Here is a 26,164-nt window from a genome sequence, read left to right as displayed (position 1 = left end):
TACGTTTGGGATGGCGAGAAACTAAACTATATTAAATATGTAAATACTTGTTAGCGGTCTTGCTGTTGAAAGAAGAATGACAACACTGTAGATCAGCAACACTATGGTTTATTTTGTATTCACAGGCAAGTCAACGTTGTTGCAGTAAAAGTCCCAAGATAGCTCCTGGTGCAATAAAATGTATGTTGCATGTTACTGCTGTAGATGTGTTTACCTCTTTTATATCCCGTTGGGTAGTTTAATCTGCAGCAATGCACCATATTCTATAATATCATCATATATGTGTCGCTTTGTCTCTGTCGTATCTTTCAAAAGTAAAGTGAAACAGCTGTTTTCAGCTTTGTGATGATGTATTTTCCAGCTGATCCAAGAGGCTTTTTAAACACCTTACTTGGCTTAAGAGGGAGGGGAATTTTCTCAACACATAAAGGAACACTTTATCCTTCAGTTTATCACAAACATTACATCAACACATTTGGAGATTCTAATTTGAATCCAGTCTGTAATTTGATATTAAGGTTTTAATAATGAAATGCGGTCATGAATCGAGTTCAAGGTTAAGATCATCTTTATTATCCTATGTACAAAAATGAACATACAACATTAATATAACAGTAACGAATAAAACAAAATAACATTATGCAACTCTGATCTTCTTGCTGATACTTTTCAAAGTTAATTTGACATTTGCTCTACTTCTCCTGCTACTGTTTGCTCTGCTTTCAACTTCTCTTTCAACTCTGCTCTTTACTCTGCTTTCCCTGTTTCCTCTTTTCTCCTCTCCTCATCTTCTCCTCAGACTATCCTCATTTTGCTGTATCCTCTCCTCTCCTGTTCTCCTCTCCTCATACTCTCCTCCTTTTGCTGTCTCCTCTCCTCTGTTCTCCTCATCTCCTCTCCTCCTTTTGCTGTTAGATATTTAGACTGTAATGACAGCTTATGATATTCTTTTTATAACTACATCAATCACATGCAATGGATTCAAAAGGTTGTTTTACTTAGCACCTCTTTACAGCTCCAAGCTTCCAACATTCACCTGGCGGTGGTGCCTTGGATGAAAACAACTTTTGATATGATACAATACAACAACAATAGTTAACACCTATCCACAGCAATAAGCACAATGAGAAGACTAATGGTCTCTTTTATATCAGTTTCTATTGGAGTGAAATGAACTGTGCCATGTCACATAGGATTGGAATGGATGATTGGCTGTGTTTTGTGAATATAGAGGAGATGGCAAAAGTAAATATACTTTGTTCTTACCTAAAGCATCTATCCTCCTCTTCGTACCCCTGCCTGCTCCTCCCGCATTAGACTCTGGGGACTTAGCTTTTAAAATCTTGTTCAAGCTGTCCACTCTGTAGTTGGATCTCATGACCTCAGCTTTATGACCCACCCGGCCTGAAAAAGGGTGTCTACGATGGCTGGTACTGAGAGGTGTTATGGTCCTCTTCTGCCTTTTGTGTTTGGGGGGGCGTGAAGGTGAGAGGAAGACTACTGTCATGTGGGGTGTGTTGCTTTACGTCCTCCAAAAGATCATTTAGTCTTGATATCACTGTACACATGAACGTCTCATCCTGTAGGTGGTATGTGTGCTCAGTAATTTCCCGCAATAAGGTCCCACACTGCTGTCGTTTCTTATCTCTTGAGGACTTAGAGTGGTTACCACTGCTCTGATTACAACGAGAGTTAGAACGACGTCTCTTCTCGATGTTCCCGCGATCTTCCCGCGTCCCGCCCACCCCGACCCTTTCCGATTACAGCCGAGCCGCTCCGATTACGAGAGTTAGAACGAGAACGTGACGTCATATTTACATTAAACGGATCCTTTCTAGCCATAACCATTTTGCCGCCCCCGTCACCTAGCAACCAGCTGCAGTCACAAGTGCCGGTAATAATTTCTGACACTAGGCAAAATATTTTCAAACTGTTTTCAAACTGTTTTCAAAACTGTTCAATATGGAGTCAGATCTAGCTGTACTTATTTTGTTGTTATATAATATGTTTAAATTATTTTCCCGAGGTCGCAACAGGCCCCCGTGAAGAGGGCTTCATTCTCCCCGTGCATCTGGATAAGTTGCGCAGTCTGCTCCTTGCTCCCTATCAAAACAAAATTGTTGCAGTAAGATTTGTATAACAAAAGCAGTTAAATAAATAAATTAGCTTTATAATGAATCCCAACAATTTGAAAACCAAACAGGGTTTAGAGATATTTTCACTTCATATTATTTTATGTATGTAATATAAAGAAGACATCTCCAATTGCCCGTATATTTAAATACACAAATTAAATAGGTTTACTTTTCTTTCATGTCGTTTACTATTTGGATAAGTACATTTAAAAACGAATCCAGCTGAAACCGTTGTAGCCGTTGATGGGACGTTACAAGCCATATATCTTTTTTAAAACTCATTCGTCACCGTCACCCGTTGCATCCTGGGATATGGTAGACCGTGGAGTGTACATCATATGTATTCTCTAAATCTGGGGAAAGAAGGCTGCATTTGCGGGCCGCATTCGGAGGAGTCTTGTCTTTTTTTAAAAATTGGAACAGCCTTCGTTTGGCGAAAGTGACGTATGCGGTCTCCGATTGCATCCTCAGGAGGATCCGGCCGCTGAATTGGGACACAGCTATAAGCTCAAACTGTTCAAATAATCAACAGGTTTGGATGATGACATCATGTTGACCTGGATAAGTTCACATGTGTAAAATACAAATCTTTAACCTTGTTAACAAAAAAACCAAGACACAATTGAATGGATCATTGGAAAACAGAATGCTTTCATTTTATTTTTTGCAGGCTGAATGAGGAAATATGTTATACATCTGAAATAAGCATGTCTTCATTCGACTCCATGACATAATGTGAAAGCTGGCTCAGTTCACATGTTCTGGTTTGTTCGCTTTTCACAACCGGAAGGGACTGCTGTAGCTTGAGCCGGGTTAGGAGACACCATCAACACAAAAACACTCTGCTGATGATTATTATTGGGGGGTCAGGGCATAGGCCTGGGACACAGGGAGAGCACAGAAAGATCAGCCCCAAGTGCAAAAGCAACATTTAAAGAAGTCAAACCGCTGCTGCGCTACATCTGCTGGGTGGAGTTCCCGTTCCAGGTGTTGTTCTCGTCCTCGCTGTCCTCCTGGTTCCTCAGCCTGCAGATCTTACCATCTTTCCTGAAGTTCTTGGGCCGCTTCTCCGCAGTGTGATTGGGGAGAGTTTCTCTGACACACACACACACACACACACACACACACACACACACACACACACACACACACACACACACACACACACACACACACACACACACACACACACACACACACACACACACACACACACACACACACACACACACACACACACACACACACACACTTACTTTAAACAACATGTTCTCTGACTGGCTTGGTGCATTTTGTATCGTACATATACGTTCATATCAGTGTGAAATTAAGCAGTGACTGGCTCACCTGTCAGAGGCTGCTGCAGCGGCAGAATAAGAGCTGGGCTGGGGGCCGGGGCCTCTCTGTGCTGCTCCTGGAGGGGGCGGGGTTGCAAACAGGAAGGAGCTGAGGAATCTCCCAAAAGCTAGCACTGGGTAGAGGATTGTGCACAGGAGGGCCCAGACACCGCCCCCTGAGGACTGCAGCACCGTGTTAGCAGGCCTGCCTGTCTGCTGCAACATATAGTACAAACAGGTTTAACAGAGGCTGAGAGAACCCCATTCTAACTGGAGCTCTGCCCTTCACACACAGGGACACTGATAACCACACACACATCAGATCATTTCCCAAATGTTGAATCATGCCTTTAAAAGCAGTGCAACATCACAGTGACTGTTCCGAGCATACTGTGTGGATCATCACTGAGCGTACTCACTGGCAGAAGCACGATGGACGCACTTGGAGTAAGCTCCAGCTCTAGAAAAGTCTTATTCAGGTCTTCGCTGGTGAACTCCCGCCGAGGGAACATGGTTGCCAGCGAGAAGTTGCCGTAACGGTTTCCCACCTCCTGAAATAGGAACACCATCAAATATTTCACAGTGATTTTGCATGAATGCACCGACCCAAATTTCAAGGAAGTTGGGATTTTGTGTAAAACGTAAATCAAAACACAATGATTAGCTAAGTCTTTTCGACCTATATTTAATTGTATACACTAAAAAGACAAGATATGTAATGTTAGAACCGATAAACTTTATTTTGTTTGCAAATATTCACTCATGTTTAATTTGATGCCTTTCAAAAAAGCTGGGACAGAGGCAACAAAAGACTGCGAAAGTTGAGGAATGCTGAAAAGACTCCTTTTTGGAACATTACACAGGTGAACAGGTTATTATGGGGTTTCATCATATGCCGTTGCCATGGCAACGCATCCCTCCCCAAAAAACACGATGTTGTCATAACTCCAATGCAAATGGTCAAAACAGCACCAGACTTCAGATGATGGCTAATGGTCCGGCCCTCAACAGCTCTATGTCAATTATGGGGTGTCATCATATGCCGTTTCCATGGCAACATATCCCTCACCACGAAACACGGTGTTGTCATAACTCCTCTGCAAATGGTCCAAACGGCACCAGTTCACACCGGAATAAGTTCCCTGTGGGAAGATTACGCAAATTAAGCCGCTGACGTCGCTTCTTCTTCTGCTTTGGGTTTACTGGCAGGCCGCAAACCAGTTCACGGCGTATACTGCCACCCAAAGTTCCCGGCCGGAAGTCCCCAGAGTTGGGGACTGGCTTCAGTAGAAGCTGCTGGGACTGCCAGCCGACACCTCCTCATCACTCCACTGCTCCCATGTTTTTTTTTGTGTTGCCATAAGTTATTCTCTCTCCGTTGGTGCGCGGGGCTAATGCTAATGCCAGCAAATACAATGGCGGCTTCACAAAACTTTTCAGAGTTCTACGGGGCGTGGTTTGCAATTTGCCCAGCCAATCGAAATTGGTACTTTTTTCTATCCTGGGGATAGGTGGTACTCACCTATCTAGTGCCTGCTAGAGAGCAGGCACTAAAATACATTTTCCGATCGGCCTGAAATTTCCCACGTTTGCCAACGGCCGAGTCCTCGAGACACCTACGTGACACCTCGACGTGCGGAAAACATCTTACGGAGCGTCGAAGACCCGTTCAACGCTGCTTGCAGCTTTAATTAGTGTAATTTTTACTTTTCTCCTGACATATGTTATGGTCCACAGTTTATTTCCGCGATTTAAGCAAGGTTTTTCTTTGACAGATGTCTTTAAGAAGGCAGGGCTATCTATTCTAATGCAGTGCAGAGATTATGGCTTATCTACATGTTGTTAGCTACAATATATGGGGAATTAAAAATCCGATTAAGAGGAAAAAGATCTTGGGACAATTAAAGAAGCTGGAATGTTCTGTAGCTCTGATTCAGGAAACTTACCTAACCGAAATAGAGCACTTAAAGTTAAAGAGAGAGTGGGTTAACCAGGTTTATAGTGCATCATGTGGGAACAGAAAAAAAGGGGAGTGGCCATCTTATTTAACAAATCAGTATACTACAACAATTAGAAAGTCTTACAGGACATTGAGGGTCGTTATGTTATGGTGATTGGAACGATAGCAGGTCTAAAAATAACTATCTTAAATGTCTTTGCACCAAATGAAGAATGCCCACATTTTTTTTAAAGATTGCAGCCCTAGTGGCAGATAATGGAGAGGGAATAATAATCATAGGGGGGACTTCAATTTTATACTGAACAAAGAAATGGATAGATTACCTTTAACGATGAGACCCCTACCTAAAATGTACAGAAATGTGGTTAACATGATGAGGGAGTTGGGATTAGTCGACATCTGGCATCATTTGCATCGAAGTGACAGAGACTTCACGTTCATGTCCCATGTTCATGGAAGTTACTTGAGAATAGATTACTTTTTTGTATTAAAAAAGGACACATACCGAATAAAAGATAGCGTAATTGAACCAATCACAATTTCAGACCACAGTCCTGTCTCTATGAAAATTAATTTAGGGCTAGATAAATGTTTTAAGTACTGGAGATTCAACGTCCCTACTGGCAGATAACCAGTAGAAATCAAATTGTCTCTATCCGAATACTTTGCCTTGAACGATAATGGTACTGTCTCTCCTTCGGTGCTATGGGATGAGAGTAAGGCCACAATTAGGGGTAACATTTTAGGTTATAGATTAAAGAAGCAAAGACTTGCGAAACAACAAGAATTGGAAACAGAAATTAAAAGGTTAAAGAGGGAACATAAGCAATCTAGAAAAGAGGAAGTACTTAAAAAGTTAAAGGAAGCTAGAATGAAACTGGATGAAGCATTAACATACAAAGCAGAGGGAAATGAAGAAATGAAATGAGAAATAAGGCTAGTAGATTATTGGCATTTCAATTTAGGAAAGCCCAGTCCAGCCGCATAATCTCTAAAATTAGAAATCCCGAAACAAACCAGACAGAAACAGACCCTAAGAAAATATCAGATTATTTTGACAAAATTTTAGGCATATTTGTATAAAGAGCAAATTCAGGAATTTAAGAAATAAATAATTTGTGATTTCTTAAAACCCCTCAAAATCAAAAAACTGACAAATGACGAAGCATCTAAATTAGCAGAGTCTATCAGAGAAGAGGAAATGCAAGAATCCATTGCTAAACTAAAGAACAACAAATCACAAGGAGTAGATGGGTTTGCAGTGTAATACTGTATAGTCTTCGTGAATGATCTTTCCCCTATATCAGGCCTATTCAAATGGCGGCCCGCGGGCCAGATGCGGCCCAGAACCAACTCCCGAGTGGCCCAGCCTCACGTGGCCAAATTCCTACACTAGTACAGACCATGAATGCAACACTCCGCGTTGCATAGAAACCTTTATATATACAGTCTATGATATAAACCTATTTAAGTATACAGTGATAGAAACCACCAAACCACAACGCTAGTGGTTCTAGTAATGGTGGTCCTCTAAAACATGTCTCTCTCAACTCTGAAGCGTAAACAGAGAAAAAATGGTCATTGATCTTGTGGAGCAGATGCGCGCATTCCAAGTCAAGCTGGACCTTTTCGCGACTGACTTGAGCACGGGCCGGATGCTGCATTTTCCGACGCTCCACAAACACATCACATTCCCGGCTGTGATGACATATTTCATTGCAAGGTTGAGAGAACTTTGCCGGTCGATTGGACTTGCTCTGCCCACAGAGGTGATAGGCTTTGCCAGAGACCCCTTCACTGTTGCAAATAGGGGGACGTATCGACCAGGGCAAAGGAAGTGGTCCCCTGCATCGACGAGGGGAAATTTACACTGGAACTTATTGACATGCAGTCATCCGTAACCATGGCACAAGAGTAGCGCACTAACGGGCAAGCGAGGTTTTGAAGTGACGTCAACAAACAGCAGATCCCTAACGTTCAGAGAGTAGCGATCTGTGTGCTCAGTATGTTTGGATCAACATACAAATGTGAATCAAGCTTTTCACACATTAAATCAATACAAAGTAGCACTCGCTGCTCCCTGACTGACAGCGCTCTTCATCAATGTCTTAGGATTGCATTGACATCCTATGAGCCACAAATCACTGCTCTTGTTCAAAACAAAACATTTCACTTCTCCCATTGAGAAAGTCAGCGATGACAAATCACAAATGAGGTGATATTTAGCACCTAGTTTACTATAGTAGACGTTTAGTGTAGTATTCATTCATATGTTAGTTACCCTTGTCCCTTGTTATGGGTTTGTGCACTGAAGGTTTGACAGTTCTTTTTGTATTCACTTAAATGCACTTTGTAATGTGTCTGGGTCAAATGTGACCAAAACGTATGATTTGTTTTTTATTACTTGAAAAGTGAAAAAATAGTATTGCTACACTAGGCTATAGGCTAGCTCTTTTTGTTACATTGGAGCTCTTTAATTGTTTATTAATGCACTTTTTGATGTGCATGTGTCATATGTATCCAATTTTATTTTGTATGCGAGGACATTTATTAAGACTGCTATTATTGTATTCAATTAAATGCACTTTGTGATTGCCTGGTTAAAAAAAAAATAACCAGAATATTTGACTTCTAAAGCAAGCAAATGTAATGCAACTGCACTTTTTTTTTTGTATGCACTTTGAGAAGCCTCAGATTCTGTTAAATTAATGCTAATTTGTTGTGTTTTTATGCACTTATTGACGTACCTTTGTTAGATGAATAATTAATAAAAATTGCATGTTTTTCATCTCAGTAATATGTGTTGGTTTAAAATGTGTCATTACCCTTACCCGCTTTTTACAGGCCGCTGAATGTCTGGCCCAGGTGCATTTTGTAGTTATAAAATCTGGCCCAACTGAATGTGTAATTGAATAGCCCTGCCCTATATTATGCAGAGTATATAATTATGTATTGAATTCAGGAGACCCCCCAAAATCATGGTCGGAAGCTATCATCACAGTCCTGCATAAAGAGGGAAAGGACCCTTGACAATGTACTAGTAAGTAAGGCCCATACTAGTAAGTAATGCTTCTCAGCTTAGATGCTGAGAAAGCATTTGATAGAGTTGATTGGCCATTTCTTGAGCAAACATTGTTGGATATGGGTTTTGAAAAAACATTTACTACATGGATTAGTTTGCTTTACAAGGATCCTGAATCAATAATAAGAGTTAAAGGTCATTGTTCCGATTTCCAAGTAGACTTTTAAATAGAGAGGGGTGTGAGGCAGGGCGACTCAATGTCCCCTCTTCTTTTCGCGCTCAGTATTGAACCCTTAGCTGAGGCTATACGTCAAAATAAACAAATTCAAGGAATAGCGGACGAGGGTGGGTCAATACATAAAATTGCTCTTTTTGCGGATGACATTTTGCTTTTTATAGAACACCCACTAACTTCTATTCCAGCCCTTATGCAAAGCGTGTACAAATACGGAGCAATTTCGGGATACAAAATTAATTAAGGCAATGATGGTAATAGGGAAATGGACCACACAATTAAACAAGGATGTCTCTTACTGCTGGTCCAAGCAGGGGTTTAGACATCTAGGAATTACTCTTATGTCCCACCCTAGGTATTTATTTGACACTAATTATAATACATTTATAAAACAAATAAAGAATAACTTGATACGTTGGGAAATCCTTCCCCTCTCACTATTCGGAAGGGTGGAGACGATAAGAATGAACCTACTTCCTCGATTGCTCTTCCTATTTCAATCCCTGGGAATTCCAGCCTCCATTTTCAAGATGTTAAATAAACTTATCTCTAAGTTTATTTGGCAGAATAAGAGACCCAGACAGAGTAAGACTTAAAACTATTTTCCTACCAAAAGATAAGGGAGGCTAGGGCTTGCCAAATTTAAAACATTATTATTGGGCTGCTCAGTTAACTGCAATACAAAAGATGAGGAAACAGGATGGGCACAGATAGAGCGGAGTGTAACTAAGGGTGTGTCGTTATCAGTTTTACCTTTTATTGATAGGAAAACTGTCAACAAAATAAAAAAAATGAATGGATAAGTCATTATCCATTCATTTATGGACGAGAGGTTATGGACGAGAGGTAAAAAATGGTTAAGGTGCCCAGAATCAATATCAAGAGCAATGCCGATATCAAGAGCAATGCCGATTGTAGGCAATATAGAGTTTCCTCCTTCTACAAGAGATGGAGGATTTAAAAGATGGGCCGATAAAGGTCTAATCACAATTAATCAAATATTTGATGGAACAGAAGTTAAATCCTTTTCCCAACTACAAGAACGATTTGGGCTCCCATCAAATGAACACTATATTACGAGCCACAAGGAGAGAGAGGCAGTTAGAAAAATCTAAACAATATTTGATTAGTATTGCAGAACAGTGCTTCCCAACTAAAAAGCATGTCTCTCACTTATATAAGAGGCTAATGGCGGACGACTCCCAAAATACCTGGAATGTTGTTCTTGCTATACATACAGAAACATACATTCCGGACCAGATGTACAAATTACGGATACTACTATTAATTGCCAAAAAGACGATAACTGTTAACTGGAAAAACGTAAAACCTCCGACAATTATTCAGTGGAGGCACAGACGTAAACAGGTCTACACAATGGAAAAGATGACGGCAAGTCTACAAATGAGAATGACTCCTTTATCAAAAGGTCGGACGGTGTTGAAAGATACCTGGAGGTATAGCTAGTTCAAAACGGTTGTTTTAACTTAATTGAGTTTCAAAAGAACATTATGGAAAATGTCCATGTGTAACCGATCCTGCTCTGCTAAAGATGTGACTCCTCGTTTAAAATGCTTTTACCGGTATTTATTTTTATTTACTTTGCTATTATTCATAATTTTTTTATAATTATCTTATTTATCATGCAAAATGCACTTTTTGATGTCTTTTATACATAAATATGTGTCCCCGGTGTGCCGGGGAACTCACGCAGCGTCAGAAAATAAAACCCTCTCTTTTTTCCTCCGTACCCAAATCTCTAAAAACGGGGCTACAATGGAGCTGATCCAGATTTTCTTCCGATATGACATAATATCGGAAATGTAGGCTGGCTTTACACCCACGGCCCTATCAGAAACGTTGCTATCAGAAACAATGCCCGACCGTTTTGGACGCAATATGGTCGCTGCATGTTTACATTAGCATCGCTAACACTCAGAGCTAACCTGTACTGCACAGAGCATGTGTGTGAAGCATTTATACACACATTATTTGTATGTTCACACAAATATTATTGAGACAAATCTTACCCAATAAAACACAAACAGATGAATGGGTTGTCAGTAGGGATGGGTATTGTTAAGGTTTTAACGGTACTACTACTTTTATCGATACCGCTTATCGGTCCGGTCTTTTAACGGTACTCTTATCGGTTCTTTTAGAGAAAAGAATAAGGTAAACTAACTAAACAAATTGTGAACAAAATTAACACTGCTTTTTATTTAAGTGAAATACATAATATTTCACATCAAAAGAAACAACAATGTTTTAACAAATTGTATTAAATAATCTGATGACAGAACTGTAAACAGAATAGCTGAAACTTTAACAAAATAAATAACTCAGTTACCTCTAATCATTAACCCATGTGTGTATAATTGAGTTAATTCCGTGTGTTGCTGCTAGCATACAAAACACCTGACGTGGAAACGTTACTCGTGGATGGGGCCTGTTTAATACCGGGGCTCGGTACCCATCCCTAGTTGTCAGGGATTTACTGAGGTTATCTGGTATACCTTCAACGTTGGTCATCAGCATGTTTCTCTATTAGCTATAGCATGCTAGTCGACCTAATCTTGTTAGAAACAGGTTGTCTAAAACTGTATGCAGACATTCAATCAACTATGGCTGCTTATCTGTGAATTACAATTTAATTTCAACAATTAATGTTGTAACAACTATGGAACAAGACAAGTGGAAGCACAGCGACAGACCTGAGCCACAAAGAGCATGGCCTCCTGCAGTCTGCTCTGAGAGGGAAACTGGCTGCTGAGGGACGAGCCGTCAGGGAGCCTGAACTGGATCCTCGCTCTGGTACTGAGAGCGCGCGCGCACACACACACACACACACACACACACACACACACACACACACACACACACACACACACACACACACACACACACACACACACACACACACACACACACACACACACACACACACACACACACACACACACACACACACACACACACACACACACACACACACACACACACACACACACACACACACACACACACACACACACACACACACACACACACACACACACACACACACACACACACACACACACACACACACCATGTTTTTCAGCTAATGAGCACTGAGTCACTGTAACGTTCAGACTGACCTCAGTCCAACGAGGACAAAGACGTAGAGCTGAAACGAGAACTAGTCAATCCCATTCAAGCACAGGGTCTAAATCTGGAGATATTCACATTTGTTTTGTATTTTTGTTCAAGAGTGTTTTTCAATTAAATAGCCTGGCTCCTTGATTTCAGATTCAGATTTGGAAATGCTTTCACTTAACCTGGTTTAACAGGAACCGCACAGCAGTACAGTAAGAGAGGCAGTAAGAGTAAAGTAGCCTTACTCATTTCATTGTAAACACTACACATGGCATTGTTTTTGCGCAATGTAAAGTATTTACAACTCCAGATTATTTGTATTTACACAACTGCCTCTGGGTGAAGCAGGACCCAGTGAGAGAGAAAAGAAAATGTGTTTTGGGGTGTTTCTGCCAATTTGGATTTCAACCAAAAAAGAAATAAACAGCAAAGACAGAAATGCCCAATGTATATGCAGAGGACACACCAGCAGGGCAAAAACAACAATAATATGGGAAAAAGGCATTAAAAGTGTTGTTTTTAGTTGTGTTATATGGTCACTTCAGGATGATAAACTGTTCTGGGTCAATTTGTGCTGTGACAAGGTTTAAAGTTTGTAGTTTGTCTCCATCTCTTTACCTCCTCTCCCTGACGAAGGCCTCCTTCCTGGCATCCTGCTCTGCCTGCTGGGCCTGCAGGAGGCTCTGCTTGGTGCTCTTCTCCTCCTCCTGGGTTTTGGCATAGCGGGCTGCTCTGTCAGCTCGGTCCTGCAGAGTGGACATAGCTGGAATATAACCGTATGTGTGCATTGTTTCCAACAATAAAATATTGTTATGAGAGAGAAAATAACCTGCCAGCATGGGACATGGGTCTGTGATATGATTTATTAGTTTGATGTTTTGATTATCATTTGTGTTAAAAATATATTGAAAATGTATTTATTATTGGATTTTTTATTTGTTTGCTCCCCCGCGCTCTCCCTCTGTTTCTTTGTATTAACCTTAAACATTTTGACGGATAAATATATAAAATACTCCTCTGTCTGGCTCCCAAATTTAATTTAATTCTTACAAAACGCTGCACCGGCGTTTAGCCTACAGTAGTACACTTGCACCGCACGCTGGAAAGCAGTAACTCACGGTCTGACTGTCAAACAAGCAGCTGATGCATATCCCCATCCCCATAAATGTTTTAATTATTTTTAGATGTTATGGAGCAGGGGGTACTTTTTGGAGATGTGTCTGTTGTCTTTTACCTGCAAACCAAATCTGCCAATTGATACAAATAAATAACGTGAACCTGAAACCATAAGTGAATGTTTTTTTGTATTGAATACACTGGATAGCTGCTATAAAAAACAAACAAAAAGAAAACGGGAAAAAACGTCTGACGCTCAGGGGTTTTTCTAGAAAAATATAGTATGAGGGCAATACTGTAGCGCTGATCTTGTATATAAGATATATTAATTCTGGCGAGAACATGACAAAGGTATACAAGATGGCGCCACGGACGTAATCAACAACGTGACGTCAGAGCTCCGTAAAATCAAAGCTGTCTCTGCCGTCTGACGATCTATTTGACACCATTTTCATATTTTTGGAGTAATTACACCGTTTTTGAGGAGCAGAAAAAAGTTTTCTGGCGTCACTTTAACATTTTATGGGGAAAATCTGTACGCCGAGAGTAAGAGGGCGCAGCGCCCCTGTTACTTGGTTTAGACAAAACCCTGACTGACGCAGTGGGCTGCTCTTCAAAACAGTCAATAATAGCAAAATTAGGTAAAAAATAAACAGTATGCCTGGTTAGTCTGACTTTATATATGTGTGTTTTTTTGTGGTCGCGAATATAGCTTGAGAAGAACATAGTGGCTTCCAGTACTGACCACTCTGGTTTACAAAGCAGGATCTTAGAATGTCATTTCTTATATGCCATATTGAACCTTGATAACTGGTTTTCATTTCTCAATTTAATTCTGCAAACTGTGATGTCATCTGTAGGTAGGGAAGAGAAGGGAAAGAAAGATAAACTTACCAAGGCAATCTGCTGTCTGACCCGCTCCCTGGCTGCCTTGCCCTCAGCCTTTTCCCTGTTCCTTTCCTTCAGGAGTCGCTTGGTCTTCTCCTCTTCCTGTTGCCTCTTTAAGTCCAGCACGTCTTTCCCCATCTTCCGCCGTTCCATTTCCTTCTTAATCTCATTCTGAATCCCAGGGAACACACAAGTAGGTTAGGGGCATAGTCATAGCTATAATGATTATGTAGTCAAATCAACTCGTTATGAAGACACTCAGTCAGTAAGGCAATGATAATGAGCACTTTGCCATCCTCATGTTTGTCTCCAGATGTGCACAAACCTGAAGCAAAGTTGTTGTTTTTTAAAAAGTTGATTCTTTGGGAAACATCTTGCTATGCACACAGTGCAGTTTGCTTAGGGAGTGTGTGGTTGAGCAAGAGGGAGAGCCATTGTGGATGGACTTTGAGTGATTGGATCAGAGACGAAATTAGCAGTTCAGTTGTAACATAGAACAAAGTGAAAATGATCAGGGGTGTTTGTAGTTAAAAGAGAGTATCAGTGGAAAAACTGGTATTTTTCAAATGTAGGTACCGTTATTTTCTTCTTTTTTTATAGGTGCTTTTTGTTTTCAGTTTATGCTATACTTGTTCAATAAAAGAATGTGGGAATTACTTTACCCGCCATTTTTTTGCAAATAATTTCTTGCATGTGAGCAGTATAGTGAAAGCAGCAGAATTGGGGTTAGAGAAATATCTATTATTAATATTGTGATATTTTGTCATTTCGGAATTTAAATGATTCTAAAAAAGACAGTTGTTTTGGTTTTTTATTCAGAGTACTGCTATGATGTCAGATGTTACATGGACTGTGATAAATGTAGCTGCATATCCCACTGGTCTGTTAACATAAAAAAGGAAAGTTTATTTTACTAAAATACATTTAAAAAAACGGTTGACACTATGATGAAGCACGAGAACTTTGATGCTACATTTCCAGTTAGCTTAACTTGGAAAATTGAGGAAAACAAATGAGCACTCTTTCAGCTTTAAGACAAATCTAATGTGTGGCCAACTACACATATTATTCATATTTCATTTATTAAAGGTACATGACACATGAAAGAAATGCACTATATAGAGATCTTAACAGGCTATTCTCCTTACCTCTTCTTCTCCTCTCTTCGTGTTCTCTCGTCTCTCTTCCAGTTTCTTGGTTAACCTGACAGGACAATATAAAGTAAAATATGACATGACAGTGCATGGCATTGAGTCCTTTCTGTTAAAATTCATTACAATGCAAGCAGTTAAAAGATTTTTGGCTTGTTGACGAGACTGATGGTTGGTTACATTTCAGGTTACATATATGAGGATGTAACTATTATGAGTTGAAAACGATTGGATTCGGACAATTCAATTTATTGAAAACTTTCATTTGACTGAAATATAAGCTTTCAGGAAAATATCTCCTTTGTGAAGCTAATGTTAATTTTTTGTTTACAGCTTTTAGATTTTTCTTTTTAACTATCATCTATATAGTAGTACATATACTTGTTTACAGCTACACTGTCCAGCAGTGGCTCAGTCCGTAGGGAATTGGAATGTGAGCCGTAGGGTTCAAGTGCCCGAACAGACCTAAATATGGAGTGTGGACTGGTACTTGGAGAGGTCCCAGTTCACCTCCTGGGCCCTGCCGTGGTGCCATTGAGCAAGGCACCGGACAACCCCCCCACTCCCCATTGCTCACCGGGCTCTGTACAATAGCCCACTGCTCCTAGTACTAGGATGGCTTAAACGCAGAGAACAAATGTCACTGTGTGAGTTATAGTAAATTCCAGCACTTCACAGCATGTTTAGAGCTATGGATGGGACGTGTGGGTGCGCATGCTATTTGTGTTGGAAAATCATTTTTTCAAGCAATAGACTGGATAACACAAATCTCTGTTTATCAGTTGTGCCCAAATCAACCGGCATCTTTAACTGACTCTTACAAGTCTGGACTCCAAAGAACAGAAGCGCTAGCTAAAGTTTAAATATAATAGTTTTTAAAATGTATGAATATATGATAATATGATGAGAGACTTGCTGACTTCTGTTCACATCCCTGGGAGAAATGATCCCCGACTATAGAACAGATACAACTGGTACTTCTGGTCTGCAGTGTAGCAGCAGTGTGCTGCGGGTTCAGCCCAGAGAACACAATTAAAGTAGCCACGTGAAGTCATCGGTCAGAGGTGAACTCGCAAAAACTAATTTTGTTGAAATGTACTGCTCGTATTTGCCTATTTTGGCAATGGCCTAAGTGTCATGGGATTTTACCAGGTCAATGTCTCTCTATCTTTACTCTGCATGTCCTTATAAATGCATGATCTATAAACTTGTTTTGTATATTATTTATTAAGAAATTCAAATGATATGTTATGACATACATATTTGGAGTTACTAATGTTATGGTGAATTAACTCTGGGCATATAGTAGACTCCCTTCTAGTGAAAGGTTGCATAATGAAGATCTCTATTCTCCGTTTTCTGTCCATCAATTATGCCGCCAAGTAAAGGAACTCGGTTTTGCCTTGGCCTGTCATTTGACGTACTTACCTTTCCACATTATCATCCAGGTGTTCTTCACTCTGCGTTGCATGGTCTGAAGGTGCATTCTCTGCAGTTACGGAGGCTAAAATGCTGCCATCCTCTTCTGTGCTTGAGAGGGATGCTTCATGATACAAACAGAAAGCAGTAGGTTAACTCCATAATTGGCAGCTTTATCCACATTACAAAATCGTTGGGGGCTGGATGGGACTTCAAACACAAAACCATGATTATTTTTAAGAGGGGGTTAAAACTATTCTTATGTTACAATGAACTAATTTCTCTTCCTCTCTTCTATTTGTATCATATTCATATTCCTGTCCCATGAACGCATGTTACCAACTTGGAATCCGTGGGGTTTTTGTTCCTTACCATGCAGGTTGACATGTTTATCGAACTGGGCTGCACCCATATGGGGCGGAGACATGCTCCCAAGCACCTTTTTTTCAGGGCGCCATCAGGTGCAACCAGTTCGCACCAGTGGCGCCATAGTAGTGCTGCGCGATTAATCGAAAAAAGATCGTGATCTCGATTCAGACACCTATGCGATCTCATTTCTAAATTACGGCGATCCTATGACGTCATGCTGATTATTTGTATTTATTATTTGTTTTTATTACTTTGCTTCTGAATAATACCAACTTGCAATGTCAATCATACTTAAACGATGTAAAGCAAATATACTCTATAGATTTAACATTAAAGTACCATGATCGCATGCAAATGGTAGTGTTCTGTCTGTCCCTCCTCCTCTCATGCAGTGTTAATGCTGCAGCCACTAGCGTTGCAAGTTTTTGCGGAAGGAATAAGCAACCAGGTCTATGAAAACAAGCACAAAAGAACATGAGCACTTTAAACCTATATATATCTACAAGCTCACAACCGCAACAACCATTATTACTTACTACCAAGCAACTTTACAGAAAGATAAGCCCAATGTGGCTTATAATAAGTATACCTGGCAACACTCACTGACTGCAGCACGTGAGGGCAGGAGCCGGCAGTATGTTTACAGAAGCGTTAGCATTAGCACTGATTAGCTAAGAGTGACGAGAGCGACAAGTAGTACAAGAAAAACAGAAATGAGTGACACAGAAATGAGTGACGAGGAGGTCGAGGACAATGACAACAACACCTATGAAAATCCCGGTGGCGACTCTGGCGAGAGTGAGAGGGAAGTTGTGCTTGTGCCGAAAAAAGGACCACATTCATCCAGTGTGTGTAACTTTTTTGGATTTGATCCTGATGATGACTTACAAAAAGTCGTCCACTGTAAGCATTGTTCTCGCATGGTCGCAACGACGTCAGGTAACACCACAAACCTATTAAATGACCTGCAACGTCACCATAAAATACAGTATGCTTTAGCAAAGAAGGACAACCCGAAAAAAAAATCAAACCCCCAGACAACGACGCAAACATTCATAAGCCAAACGTTATTCAACGGAACAACATGTTCACACACCTCACGAAGGCACAAAGAGATAACGTAAGCCATCACTTTTTACTTGGCTAAGGATATGGCATCAATAAATACAGTTCAAAATGAAGGGTTCAAGAACTTGATGAAGACGCTGGATAAGCGGTACTCAGTGCCTTCCCGCAACTACTTTTCACATACTGCATTGCCTGCCATGTACTACAAGACTCGAACCACAGTCGAGACAGAACTGAAAGATGTCCAGCACTTTGCGACAACAACTGACCTGTGGTCCAGTTGTACCATGGAACCATATATGAGCCTGACGGTGCATTTCATCACCAGTGATTTCACCATGAAAAGGCGGTGCCTAAAGACAGCTTTCTTCCCCGTGGACCACACGGGCGACGAAATTGCAGTGGGACTAATGGAAAGTCTCCACTCCTGGAGCTTGGATCCGAAAAGGATGGTGTGCATCACTACAGATAGTGGATCAAACATCATAAAAGCATCCGACATAAACAAATGGACAAGGCTCAAGTGTTTTGGCGACAGGCTACATCTGGCTATAGGTGAGCTGAGTACAATCCATCCCACAGTAAAGTCCTCTGTTCATTTAAGTCTGAGAGTGTAGAGTTAAATTAATTAATCAATATTGTACTGAACATGTTTATGTATTTAAAAAAAATATTCTTATTTTATTTAACTAATTACCACCATTTTAAATTGTAATGTATAGTCTAAATATTATAGTACCCCACACAATTTGGGTACATATCTATACTCAGGCTTAAATGAATAGGCCATTTTTTTTATTCCATCTTTCCAGACCCCATACATTTTTCCCTTAGAGATTTCCAAAAATATTTATATAAATTATTTTAAGCCTAGAATCAAGCCATCCAGGATACTGGTGATTCATGACCATAAAACGTTTGATATTGTGGGAAAAAAAAGAAGTTAAAACCGCAAAACAAAGGGTATTTATTAAATGTAAAATATCATATAATTAAATATTCATTCATTTTTCATAGAATAAAATGTTTTATGGTCATGATTCACCAGTATCCTTGATGGCTTGATTCTAGGCTTAAATTAATTGATATACCGGTAAATATTTTATTTTTGGGTATATCTATGGGAAAGATTAATGGGGTCTGGAATGATGGAACCAGAACATGGCTGCCACTGCTATGCCCTATAGTGAGGATTTTACTGTGCATTACTTTTTAGCTATGCCTTAATGAATTTCTGTTATATGTATATATTTTTTTTTTACCATTTTAAACCATTTTTTTTGGTCATGTTTTTACAGCAAAGTTCTCTCTCTCTCTCCTCAATCTACCTGACCGCAAGCTCAAAACGGAGTGCCAAACCTGTCTAGCTATGGTCAACAGGGTCCTTGGACAACAAGAGGCCATTACACGAGTTCTCGCCCGGAACACTGACCGGAGCAAGTTCGCTAGAGGTAACATTCTGACATGGCAAGACATACAGGTTCTTGAGGTGATTGACAAGACACTAACACCACTGGCAGAATTCACAGATGCGCTCTCAGGGGAGCAATATGTGTCTGTCTCCTCTGTGAAGCCAGTCCTTCACCTCTTTGAATCACTGATGGCAGTGAAGGAAGACGACCCTGCACTCGCTCGATTAAAACAACCATCCTGCAGTACCTTCAGGAGAAGTACAGTATCCAAAGACACAGGCGCTGCTCGACATAGCTACAAGTCTGGATCCAAGGTTCAAACTGGACTATGTCAGCGAGGACAACCAAACCACTGTCAAGACCAGACTGAAGGATGAGATGACTAGCATCGTTACTATGGTAACTGTTTAGATTAAATTGTTTAAATGAATTGGAAAAATTGATTTAGTTTATCAACCTTAGTATTTAACTGCTGAGATATTATTTAAATTATCAAGTGTTGAATATTAAGGTTAACTTTTTTATTAAATTATATTTTCCCTTTTCAAGGAGAGTCTCAGCCTCACTCCCACCACAGCTTCCTCCAGTGCCACGCCCCCCCCCCCCCCCCCCCCCGGTGGGAAGAAGAGAAAGACCTTAGGCAGCTTTTTTAAAGTAGCAAAGGGGAACGAGGCAGGCGCACCTGAAGTCGAGCAAGTTATCGACATGGAACTAGGCGCATATCTACTCTCAAGAAATATCGACAGCGAAGATGACCCCTTAAAGTGGTGGAATAACAACAAGGGACAATACCCAAGATTGTCCATGCTGGCCAGGAAATACTTATGTATTACTGCGACCAGTAGCCCTTCAGAAAGGGCTTTCAGTACAGGAGGGGACATTGTAACTTGCAAGCGTTCCTCCCTGAAACCTCAGAATGTCGACATGTTGGTGTTCTTAGCCAAGAATCTTAAAGTGCAGTAGATGGACTGTGCTAGTAGCTAGGCAGCTAGGCTTTATTTACATTTATTCTGAAGCTGTAACTTTATGTTCTGTTCCGTTTTTATATTCAGTACTGACTGCAGTATTTAAGTTAATCCTTTTGATTCAGTGACATTACTACTCAGTGGAGTCTAGCACTTTGTTTAAGTTTATGTTTTTTTCAGTACAAGATCCTTTAAGTGCAGTCGTTGAACGGGGTGCTAGCCGGCTAGGCTTTTTTTTATATTATTATTCTAAAGCTGTGACTGTTTCGTTTTTATATTCAGCACTGTGGTGAGGTATTTTGAGTAACTTAAGTGCATTCCTCCCTGTAACAAACAGATTGGTGTTGTTGTACAGTAGTTGGGTGTCCACTGTGGACAGGTGCTACTGCAAAGTTTACATTTTGTCATTATAAAGCTGCAAAAATTCTATTTTTTATGTCCAGCACTCAGGCAGCAGCAATATCTTTATTTTAGTTACTGTATGTTTTGTTACCAGAGAGACTTGAGTTTAAGTCAAGCACTTTGTTTAAATCCACAGTAGTTGGCTGTCAAATTAATTTTAGTTACTCTATGTTTTTGCTACAAGAAACTGAGACTTGGATTTAAGTCAAGCACTTTGATGTTGATGGTGTCTGTTTAAAGCCACAATAGCTGGCTCCAGGTGCCACATTTTGAATGTAGTAATGTTTGTTCAGTATTCAGAAACTACAGACTAAAGACAAAGTTATGTTTTTGTTACAAGAGAGACAAATGTTGTCTGTTTAAATTCATTGTACTCACGTGACGTCTAAGAGTAAGAGTGAAATAAATATTTTCATTGAAATGATGAGAATAGTGATCTCAATTCTTATGGAGGAAAATCGTGATTCACATTTGAGCAAGAATTGTGCAGAACTACGCCATAGCCACCATATGTAATGTGAGGAGAACCACTTATCACAGCCGAGAGATGTCCTGACTTCCATAAAGAAAAGTGTATGGCAGATATGGAGAAGTTAATGTCACATGACCATCAAAAGCCTCTGCTCTCATGTCAGAAGCACGTTGCTCATAAACTACATGTCTCACAATGCATCTCGTTTTGTGACATGCACACTGAGGCGACATAATATCAGCCGTTTAAAGCATCAGCACTCTGAGTGAGACAGTCAGTGACTAAATGACCCGCTCTGTTAGAGTCAGTCCGGTGTTGCTACGGCTCATTCAGAGACACACATGGATTTGTGTTTTAAAAAAAACTTGCATTATGGTTATTTCCGTACGAGGTCTTGGCTTGCAGAGTGTGAAATTGTTCTCTCTATATTCAGTCAATAAAAAAGGCTGGAGGAACACTTCCGCGATCTCTGTCTCCTCTCTGTTTCTCCCCCCACCCTATAATGTAGGCAATAATGTGATAACAAACATTTTATATATGTATATTTATATTGACTTAAAGATCCCATCGTATGCTTTTCCAGTTATTACCCGCCCCCTTGTATGTTATGTAGCTTTTTCTGCATGTAAACGGTCTGCAAAGTCACAAACCCTCAAAGTACACCCTGTAAACGAGTAAAACTCTAACACAGAAAAGATGTGTCTATGCTGCCCCCCCCACGCCTCATCGTAGATTTTTCTTTTTCCATTTTTTCTTCCGGGGGCCATTGACGTCAGTAAATCTGTTAGAATGTCGCACGCCCAAAGCTATAGAACAATAGGCACACCCTCTGCCAGCCGACCATTTACTGTTGGAAGGCTGAAAGGTTCAGTTAAAAATTGTATCCAGTCATGTCAAGAAAGTACTGTGGTTGCATAGATACACATTTTTGTATACCATCATGTTTAATGCCGTTCCCCAATACTTGATAATTCGCTCGTAAAACACAGGAGGTATGGAAACTAAGAACACCATAGGTGGTACATTTTACAGCTAATGTGATAACAAACACAGTAAGTTTCAGTGTTTCTCCCCCCACACATTATAGGGTGGGGGGAGAAACAGAGAGGAGACAGAGATCGCGGAAGTGTTCCTCCAGAGAGAAGACACGTCTTTTCTGCTTACAGGGTGTACTTTGAGGGTTGACACAACACATTAGTTTTATTTCCTATTTATTTGCTTTGTCCTACGTCAGCAATTTTCTGTATTTTCTGACACTTAATGAGTCTTGCAAACATTTCCCAAATTGGGATCAATAAAGTACCTATCTATCTATCTATCTATATATCTGTATCTATCTCCTTACAGAGGGGAAACACATATGTATGTATAAAAGTCATAAAAAAATGGCATTTTGCATAATAGGTGACCTTTAATGACTGTGCTATCCAGACATACCCACCTTCTGCAGTCCCACGTGCTGCTGCAGGTTGTGAGGCTGCTCCCGTCCTAACCTGCGCTCCTAGAGCTGAAGCTGCGACAGGAGGCTTGCCATCGAACATGCTCGTCTCCACAGGACCACTGGCCTCTGGGAGTTCTGTTACCCCTGTCATCTCCTGGGCATGCATCTTTGACAAAATGGAAAAAGATCATCTTCAGAAAATAATTTAGTAGTAGATTTAGTAGCTTCAGTGGCAGTTCATAAGCAGTATTGGCAGGTAGTATTCATATCTAGGGGTTGTAAAATACTTGCATTCAACGATTACAAAGTTGTTATGATTCAAGAATTGGTACACAACATTGCCCACCCCGGAGCCGCTAAAATGTCTAAAGGCATGCATGTGATTCTTCATCGTGTTTTGTTTTTTTAAACTAGAGAAAACATAAAAAAAGGATAGAAAAACCAGTAATGATCTCCCTGCATCACTGTTTACACCCCCTCCCTGCGGCCGTACCTGCTTTACTCTGTTGATTCTTATCATCAGTTCTTCAGCGGACACACTGCCAGCGATCACCTCCAAAGGGATCCCATTCTCCCCAATAAAGAAGCTTGAGGGTATGCACAGCACTGGATCTTCAAACGGGGGGGGTTAAGGAAGAAGCTCCCAGCAAATGTGTTATATAATAATTATAAATATCATTCTTCACTGATCACAGACATATATAGAACAAATAGTTAAAAAAACGATGAAAGTGGTGGTCAAGAGAAATCTTAGATGCCCTGTGAAAAGAACAGTAAATTAATCAATGTAATGTGGGCTTAAATTAACAGTGCCTATTTGTTTGAAAACAGCAATGAAATGGGTAGTGCTACTATGAGCTTCCCTCAGAGATTAGTGAGTATAAAAAATGGCCTTCTGTAGTAACTCCACCAATATTTAGGGGCACAAAAGATACAGATCTGAGAGAACTGCACACATGGCTCACTGTGGAAGAAATGTTGCAGATATGTTTAATATGCACACAAAAAATACATGTTATTATTCAGTTATGTACAATGACTACACTTAAAGTCCATGTCCACAAAACTATTAAGACACAACAGTTTGTCCAGGACATTGGGAGGTTGAGGTGATAAGCTCTTAAAGTAATGGGTCATCATATTTTACTAATGGTTGACAATAATGCTAAGCGTACTTATCTTGCAACAGAATGAAATGTAATGCATTTAAGTGAACACAATAGTAGTACCTTTTGTCATTGACTTTGATAGCCACACAACAGTTGTGTGCTGCCTCTGAGACTCTGTCATCCTCCCAGCTGGACATCAGCTGTGCGGACTGCTCATCTCCCCCTGAGTACACACATGTCATTCAGTACAAGAACGATCCTGTCAAAATAGGATAGCTAATGCTAGCTCCCGGATGCAATATCATAGAGCCCACATAAAACGACACCATAAAATCGCACAGTGCAAAGTATCTATGTGTTCTTACACTAGTCTACTTTACGGAGAATGGTATACGCACATTAATCAAATCCGCTGGCGCATCATAAACACGTTTGTCAGTGCAGTCAGTCTCAAAGCACTGCAATGGTCATTTCCCAAGTCCTAATGAATCCTCTTTCCTTTCCCCATGACGTCCATGATGTTAAGGAATAGTTGGGTTAAGCTTTTCAGGACTGTATATGTATATATGGCACATCTCGTGAAATTGTGTCTATCTTCTTGGCCTATATTCCTCCAACATGCATAAATACACTACTCTACTATTGTGTGACATGGGTTCACTATGCTAGTTTATGAAGCAGCTTAGCACTATCAGCTACCACTGCTAGCTGGCTAGCGCTTCTAGATGACTATTTACCAATGCAGCTAACAATAGCTATCTGGTTAATGGACAAACACACACATACCTGTAATGACAACGACAAAGACGGAACTCCGCAGTTTAGCCAAGTTAATAGCATCAGGAATGGAGCCATCAAACCAAAACATTTTAATGATCTGTTTCTGTCACTGGTTCGTGACGCTGTTAACGAGATAAACTCGGAAAACTACGGAGTCATCTTCTTCTTCTTCTTCTTTTCTCGGTTTTTGGCAGATTGCGAACAACTTTAAGGTGCATACCGCCACCTACTGTACAAGAGTGCGTATCACCATATCAACCACTTGTGGAATTATACCACTGTGTTTACTTTGTTTTTAAATTCTTCCAATCAATCCTGTTTCACTCAAATACTTAAAAATGGCCTTCCTGGTAGCTCTTACCCCATCACCTTCTGTTCCCAGTGTCCCCATCAGGCTCCACTCCCTTCCTGCCTCTATGACCCTGTCTCTTAGTTTTTCCCTCTCTGTTTTGTACATGTTGCAGTGTAATATGTGCTCCACATTTTCTTTCATTCACACCCCCTGCATTTTTCAACTTTGCTTTTTCCCATTATAAACATTATGCTGTTTAATCCTGTATGATCCAGTCTGAGTCTAGTGATGGTGATCTCCTCCTGTCTGTTCATTTCTGTATCTTTGTTATGACTGATTTCTGTAACTTGTGCTATCTCCTCCCTTTCAGATCTTCCTCCCACCTTTTCTGCCATATTTCCAAACCCTTCTTAATTATTGCTTTTCGTTCTCCTTTCCCAAGTGAAACTGGAATTGCTATTGTAACACATTTTGCTAACTTATCAGCATGTTCATTCCCTTTAACCCCCTCATGTGCAGGCACCCAGCATAACTGCACATCTCAAGGTTCAAGGTTCTTTATTGTCAAACTAACATAGCTACAGAGTAATTATGTCGTTGAAAATCTTAGGTCATAGGCTTTCCAACAATACAACACAATAATACAGATAAGCAGACAATATTAAAGTATATTATATTAAAAGTAATAAAAAAAGAAAAATAGTTCTAAAGAAAGTGAGTAAGTGGAATAGTGCAATACGAGTCTATACAAGTTATTGGAATGATATATTAGATAATAGATAGATAATTACTAAGTAGCAGATGAATGTTATGAAATTGTTTCAGCAGTTCAGTTGTTCAACAGTCTGATTGCCTGCAGGATGAAGCTGTCTCTGTGTCTGGTGGTATTACTCCGGATGCTGCGGTAACGCCTGCCAGACGGCAGCAGACGGAACAGTTTGTGGCTGGGGGGAGGGGGTATTTTATAATCCTGAGGGAGTTCTTCCTGAGCCGCTGGGAGTAAAGGTCCTCCATGGATGGCAGCTCCGTCCTAGTGATGTGCTGTGCCATTTTCACCACCCTCTGTAAAGCCTTACGATTAAGGGTGTTGCAGCTGCCGTATCAGGCCGTGATGCCTCGAGGCACCTCGTCTCCTGTTGGCTGTCCGTCCGACGCCAGCTTCCGGGTTCTGTTGGCGAACCAACCCACTCAAGTGTCGTTGGAGGTCCCGCAGACTGCCCTTCTGCCGGGGGTCCTGCCAACCCCATGTCCTGAGCCGTTGGAGGTCCCGCAGACTACTCTTCTGCCGGGGGTCCTGCCAACTCCATGTCTTGTCACGTTGGAGGTCCCGCAGACTACTCTTCTGCCGAGGGTCCTGCCAACTCCATGTCTGGTCCCGGTGGATATCCCGCAGACTACTCTTCTGCCGGGGGTCCTGCCAACCCCAGGTCCTGTGCCGTTGGAGGTCCCGCAG

At 40.7% G+C, this 26,164-nt stretch overlaps 1 protein-coding gene across 2 annotated transcripts; it reads right to left on the bottom strand.

The window, feature by feature from the left end:
- Positions 1-2,757: 2,757 nt before the first annotated feature.
- Positions 2,758-24,602, bottom strand: ubxn4 (UBX domain protein 4). Of its 2 annotated transcripts, none has more exons than XM_079663968.1 (13): positions 24,426-24,602; positions 23,760-23,862; positions 23,466-23,494; positions 23,024-23,142; positions 22,531-22,696; positions 16,411-16,525; positions 14,980-15,034; positions 13,838-14,002; positions 12,446-12,573; positions 11,404-11,506; positions 3,892-4,023; positions 3,483-3,685; positions 2,758-3,230 (listed from the first exon to the last, which is right to left on the bottom strand). In XM_079663968.1, the coding sequence occupies exons 1-13, from the start codon at positions 24,505-24,507 to the stop codon at positions 3,092-3,094; spliced, it is 1,539 nt and encodes a 512-aa protein (XP_079520094.1). In that variant the 5' UTR covers positions 24,508-24,602; the 3' UTR covers positions 2,758-3,091. The 2 variants fall into 2 exon arrangements, with proteins under 2 accessions (XP_079520094.1, XP_079520093.1); XM_079663967.1 differs by having other exon boundaries at positions 3,483-3,688; positions 24,426-24,600.
- Between the last annotated feature and the right edge of the window lie 1,562 nt (positions 24,603-26,164).

Source organism: Notothenia rossii, assembly GCF_949606895.1.
Source record: "Notothenia rossii genome assembly, chromosome: 2".
Classification (NCBI taxonomy): Eukaryota; Metazoa; Chordata; class Actinopteri; order Perciformes; family Nototheniidae; genus Notothenia; species Notothenia rossii.
The sequence above is the reverse complement of the archived record's forward strand: the minus strand, read 5'-3'. Positions and strand labels throughout refer to the sequence as shown.

What these genes read in the sequence shown, in the direction of transcription:
- ubxn4 (XM_079663967.1), bottom strand. Translation starts at nt 24,507, where the DNA reads ATGTTTTGGTTTGATGGCTCCATTCCTGATGCTATTAACTTGGCTAAA. An exon ending in CTGGATGATAATGTGGAAAG is followed by an intron (nt 15,035 to 16,410) that starts GTAAGTACGTCA and finishes TTGTCCTGTCAG; the next exon opens with GTTAACCAAGAAACTGGAAG. An exon ending in TCAGACAGCAGATTGCCTTG is followed by an intron (nt 12,574 to 13,837) that starts GTAAGTTTATCT and finishes TCCACTCTGCAG; the next exon opens with GACCGAGCTGACAGAGCAGC.